Source organism: Cnephaeus nilssonii (genome assembly GCF_951640355.1).
Source record: "Cnephaeus nilssonii genome assembly, chromosome: 13".
Lineage (NCBI taxonomy): Eukaryota > Metazoa > Chordata > Mammalia > Chiroptera > Vespertilionidae > Cnephaeus > Cnephaeus nilssonii.
In genome coordinates, this window is record NC_137084.1 from 72974833 (window position 1) to 72980832 (window position 6000).

At 47.9% G+C, this 6000-nt stretch overlaps 1 protein-coding gene across 2 annotated transcripts in view; it reads right to left on the bottom strand.

Moving 5' to 3' along the window:
* The window catches only part of GRIA4 (glutamate ionotropic receptor AMPA type subunit 4), a 398719-nt gene extending 394753 nt beyond the window's left edge, over positions 1-3966 (bottom strand). Inside the window, exons 1-3 of one of the 2 annotated variants that reach the window (XM_079788918.1) lie at positions 3854-3966; positions 3167-3338; positions 1770-1928 (exon numbers count right to left, since the gene is read on the bottom strand). In XM_079788918.1, the coding sequence (XP_079645044.1) occupies positions 1770-1928; positions 3167-3254 (247 nt within the window). In that variant the 5' untranslated portion in view covers positions 3255-3338; positions 3854-3966. Of the gene's footprint in view, positions 1-1769; positions 1929-3166; positions 3631-3853 lie in introns of those variants that run through there. The other variant, XM_079788919.1, reaches the window with a different exon arrangement.
* Positions 3967-6000: the final 2034 nt, after the last annotated feature.

The window sequence follows — 6000 nt, forward strand, 5'->3', positions numbered from 1 at the left end:
AAGTCTTTCAAAATTTAATAGCAAAACATAAAATTTTAATTAGTAATTTACTGTTGACGAAGTACCTTCACATATATCTGGATCATAAATTATTTTTAAATTTAGTCATTTTTTGTTCACAGAATCTCAGGAGAGAGAAGAACAAATTTTAAATAAATACATAATATTTATATACAAAGGAGAATGCTTTATACCTAGAACTATTAGTAATGTTGACATCCCTTTCAAACTTGGAACACAAAACTAGTAACTTAAACAACTTGCAAAAATGACCACCCACAAAACCAGCTCTAATTTATATGCATTTATGCTTGAAAATAACTCCCTCCTGCCCTAATGTAATATTGATTTTATCACTAAATACCAAGTTATTTTTTAATTAAGTAGTGTTCATAGGAACTATAACATTCCTGCAAAACAATACATGTTTCAGCTTACAAAAATGTCAAATGCTTTGACAGTCTTTTGAAATCAATTTCTAACATAAATGAATGTTTAGATGCCAAATATTAAGGACAATTGATCATATTATCAGATGAATTAATGGAAAATAAATATGAATTAAAATAAATTAATGAAAGAGGTATCCTCCAAACATTTAAAAACTGTTTTCAATTTCACTTATTTAGTTGGTACATTTTCTTGTACTGAGAGAGAGAGCTTTTAAAATTAAAATATGCTTAACTTACTATAATAAAATACTCTACAATCAGATTGAATATTTATTACTCTTGTGCAAAACGTTGTGTAGAAACTATTCCTAAATGTCTTATGTAATCTGTAACAATTATCTTAACACATAAATGTTGAGCAGTAGTAAATCAGTATGTAAAGCTGAGGAGATATTTGAAACATGTATTTCCTTCAAAAGTGAAAATGCAACATAAATGGTATATTGACTGATCATACTTGAGTGAATTTTCAAGTAAATCCAGAATTGACTGTATTTTTTTACATTAAGTTATACAGTATTGGGGGGGGGGGGCGGGGGAAGCACTGTTCAACTGTTTCCTTATAGCATTAGGTGAGGTCACCCGCTAAAGTTTCATTGTGTGGGATAATAGATCCAGCTGCATTGATTTGTGAATTCAGGTGGAATAGAGACTAACATGATTTGGCACCAAGGTAAGGATTCATGGAGCTATATCCACAGGATATATGCATTGCGTGATGGTAAGAGACATTTACAACCCAGAATATAAGAGTGGGACAGCCTCAAGTGACATCACCAAGATCGTCTGCAGCGTAAGCCACCGGAGGAGAATATATGTCCTCCACACCACCGCTTCCCTCTCTTCCTCACGGTTAGCAAACCTTCCACTGCTTTCACCAGAGTAAGAGAGCATGTGTCTACCTTAAACGCAAGATAGATGCTTACTCAAGTGAAAAGCAAATAAGAAAAACCAAAGGAACAGAATCCAAATTAGACTGAGTACGATTTCCACTGGCTTGACATTCAGGTGACTGAAATGTTAAAGGAGAAATTAACTTGAATTATCCAGATGAGAAACGAAAAAAGGAAAAGGAAGGAAGGAAGGAAGGAAGGAAGGCAGGAAGGAAGGAAGGGAGAGAGATATAAAAAAGAAAGAAAACCATCTGACTATCTCAGGACTAAATCTTGTTTTTAACTCTGATTTGCTCTGGAACAGCCATATGTGGGAAGCTTACATTTCTTTCTGAAAAATTAATATTAATAATAAAGAGGAAAGGCACTCGAGTGCCTCATTTCAAGTCCCTTCTAATTTACCCCCAGTTTATGTTTTACTTACAAGCATTTGTTACAGCAAAACTGTTGGCTGTCTCAATGTTGTCCACATGAGGTACCAAATTAAAAGGCGCTTCCGACGCATTGGGGCTGGTGTTATGAAGAAAGATTGCTAATCGAAAAGCAGTGTATTCCTGGTCTGTGTTTCGGATGAAGAGACCACCTATGGAAAATAACAGGAGAAGCACATTCAGTGTTTTCTCTGGTCAATGTTATTCTCCCCCCGCGCACTGTCCGTTCCACCGCCACCCCCCAGCACGTACATCTAAGGAGCTACCCCTGCCCCGGCGTGGGGGCCTGGCCTTTGTCCCTCAGGTGCGCGCTTAGGGTGCCAGCCTTTAGGACAGCTCAGCCTTTGCCTGTCCCCATCTGTCATGATCACAATGACCTCTGAGACCATTTACTGTGTTTTGCTTTTTCTCTCTCACCCTCCCTGCGGTTCCCAGCACACTGCTACATCAGCCAGCTCCGGGCATTTCTCTGGAAGATGCATGCAGATGAACAGAACAGGGGACTGGCGTGAAAACGCAGAAATGAGAGGATGCGGAGCCACGCAGGCAGGAGGGGGATCGGGAAGGAGACGTGAACTTAGTTTTTCTGCAGCCGGTGCACTCAGCCTCGTGAGCTCCGTGTTGTGCACCGTCCACGGGCAATGATGCAGCGTTGAGGCTGGGCTGGGCTGGAGGAAATTCAATAGCTGCATCCCATTAAGACAGGAGAGGCGAACAGCAAGAAAAGCCAAAGATGGATAGTTCCCCGGAAACAGAGTCTCCATGCAGGGATAAGGGCAAAAAAAGATTCCAGAGGGAAACAGAATCCACGGAGAGAAGGTTGCGGGAAAGGGATCTAACTTTGGGATCGGTTGGCCGGGGGCAGGCACAGGCCGGGGTGCAGGTGTAAAGGCCCCCCTCGCTCCCAGCAGTGCCTTTCTGTGACAGGGAGAAGGATGCGGCGTCCAGCGTGGGGAGAAGTGTATTAAAACAAAACAAAACAAAACAAAACAAACTCGACATCCCTCCAGGCTCCAGGGAAACGGATGCAAAGAAATATCCTAATAAAAATGTAATCAAACCCCATGCAGGTAATTTTCAACTTATTTCAATCCTACTTTAAGCGACTTGAACCGAAGGTGGAAATGGGGAGTCGGTGCTGAGGCCGGCAAGCGGGCAGTTTTGTGTGTTTTCCAAAGGAACCCGCACCCGAGGGGCAGTCTTTGTGTGTGTGTGTGTGTGTGTGTGTGTGTGTGTGTGTGTGTGTGTGTAAAGGGGAGGAAAGAGAGAGACAAAGGGGAAGGGAACGGCCGGAGGGTTTCCCCGAATTGCTTATCAGCAACTCATTGAACTCACTTCGGGATGTCTGCCACGGCCGCCCACAGGCACACCCCGGCGGGGCTGAGCTCACCTATTTGCACGCTGCTTGGAAAGGCTCCCATGGCGAGTCCCCAAAATCCAGAAAATAACAAGACAATCTGCCTGCAAATAATCCTCATCTTCTTGTCTCCTCTCCCCGGCGCGCGCTCTCCCTTTCGCACTCTTCCTCGGGGCTGCTCAGAGAGGCATGGACGACGATGGCGCTAAAATTAAAAACAACCGAAAAAGAAAAGGGAAAAAAAAAGACCAAAAAAAAAAAAAAAAAAAAAAGGAGAGCGGTTTGGGTGGTTTCTGATGCTGACCCCTTCCCTTCAGCAGTCCATCTCGCGCGGCCAGACGGTGCCCGCAGTCTCCATAGCCCGGGGAGAGGCTGCTGTCCGGCGGCGAGGGCGGCACATGCAGAAGATGGAGGTGGCGCGGCCCGCGGAGCCGGCGGGGCGGAGACGTGCGCTCTCCCGGCCTCGCGCGCGCTCGCCCCTCGCCGTCTCGCTCCCCGCGGCGCCCGCCGCGCCGCCCGGCTCGCCCGCCCCGGTCCCCGCCTCGGTCCCCGCCTGCGGCAGCCCGGCGCCCCCGCGCCCGCCCTCCCCGCGCGCGCGCCACTCCCTCCGCGCCCCGCGCCCCCCCGCTGGGCGGGCTGCACCCCGGGGGTGCTCCCCCGGCCTCCCGCGCTCCCCCGCGCCGCGCCGCGCCGGGGAACAGGTTTTCCCCGTCTCCTCACCCCTCCCCGGCTCCTTCCTCTCTTCTCCCCGGGTCCGCAGAGGGACCTGCTCTGGGGATGGGCGCCCCAGCGCTCCTGTCTCTGCTCTCCCGGCGCCGCTGCCTGGCGGCTGCTCTGGGCGGGAAGCTGGCCCCGGGGTCCGATCCGCAGCCGCGTCAGGGGCGCGGGGGGTGCGTGCCTCCCAGGCCCCCGGCCCCCTGCCGCATTCTCTCGGGCTCGCGGGGCGGACCGGCGGCCGCCCTCCCCTCCTGCCCTGGCTTTCCGCTCAGCCTCGCCCTCTCCTGCCGCTGGGCTGCGCGCGGGGACTCGGGTCCGCGCTGCAGCAGAGATTGCTCACCCGCAAACAGCCCGAGGATCTGGAGGGTCCGGGCTGGGGACGGATGGGGCGCAGGGGCCCGGGGAGGGGCAGGAGCCGGAAGGCGGCCAAGGGCAGCCCCGGCAGGTCTAAGGGGCTGGGACGGAGGAGGAGGAGGAGGAGAGACCTGGAGGAGGGCAGGCCCGGGAGAGAGACCCTGAGAACTTGCCACAGCCTAGGGAAGAGAGGAAGGCAGAAAAGTTCACCGAAATAGCAAAGTTTTGGGGAATGAACAGGGTGGGGAAGAAGAGCCTGAGAAATGAAAACGGAATGGTGCCTGTGATGTGTTTTTTTGAAAAACAAGAAGCACAGCTAGGGAGGAGAACAGTGTGAGGGGTCCGTGGGGAAGTAACTGAAGACTCCTTTCTCTCCAGTCTCCATTCCTGAGGACAGTTTTTCTCGGCGCTGTGGCCCAGGGCAGGGGCTGACGAAGGAGGATGGGAAGGCTAGCGCTTGAGACAGAGGGCATGGAGTCTGATCGAAAACAGGGTGTTTTTCATGCACACACACAGCGTGTTCACGCTGCTCCAGACTCTCCGGAAGACCGGAGCGCTGCGCTGGTGTCCACAGTGGCTCTGGCCGATTGGAAGAATATGAGGTATCCTAGGAAGTTTTGGAGCGATGGTGTCACATCCTCTCCAGGGTCATCGTTAAGGCTTCACTCCACCTGACTGTGTTGCATGGAGTCTGAAACCAGAGTGGCATGACAGTTGTCTATTCCTGGGTGGTTTGAGGTCTCTTGATCTAGACAGCAGCTGCAATCCTTTAATTTCATCACACTGGGAGAGAGAAAGTGTTTCGAACCTTTGCGGCTCTTTGGGTTCCATTGGTTGCACTTTAGAGCCTGGGACGTTGGGTTGCAGTAGTGGACACAAGCTTCCCGGAAATCATGAGAAAGAGAATACAGCCAGTGCCTATGCTCATGTGATGTAACATGCGGGAAGGTGGAGAATGGATCAGGTAATATGGAAGTATGACAAGGGCCCGACCAGGTAAAGACTTTATTTTTGGAAATGGACTACCTTTACTCCTTCAAGTCTTCCTTTATTAGAGACCACCTGTACTTGTACTTGTAGATGATATTTAATATTCCCCACTAAAACTTCCGAGTGCTTTTCTTCAGAGGGTTTCCAACTTCTGGAATTTTGCTCTTAAAATGACATCTTTTGTTATTTACCCACTTTCCTGTTACACTTCACAACAGATGGTTATGACCAAAAAGAAAACACACACACACACACACAAAAAAAAAAAACACCCACCTAATTGTGAGAAATCGGATTGCATAAAACATACTTTTGTTGTTTCAGTTTATAAAGATTTAGTCTTGCAAGTTAAATGGGATTAGAAGTGTTTTCTTTCTCTCCTTCCATTCAGTGTAAACAACAAGGCTGTAAACATTCTATCTCTCTTATAAGATAATAAAATAAAATAGGCCACATAAAATTCAAGTTGAATTTCAGTTAAATTAAAATTGCAAAACCCACCAAATCATTGAAATCATCACCTAGCTGGGCAACTAGTGAAGCTCTCCTGATGCAGAGGTAATTGCCACCTTTTATTCTTGTCTAAATTGAAAGATTTGAGCTTTCGCGTGATGTAATGCCACCATCGATACAAATATAGGACAAGTTTTATTTTTCAACTAACTGTCAAGAGGACACCTCGGCTAATATGACCACAGATGACACAACTGTACTTTTCCAAGATAGTAACCTCATTTTTTAATTTTCTATTATTCCATTTAATTAAAACATCCATTTTACTTTATGAATTCGAGTTATCTTTCTCT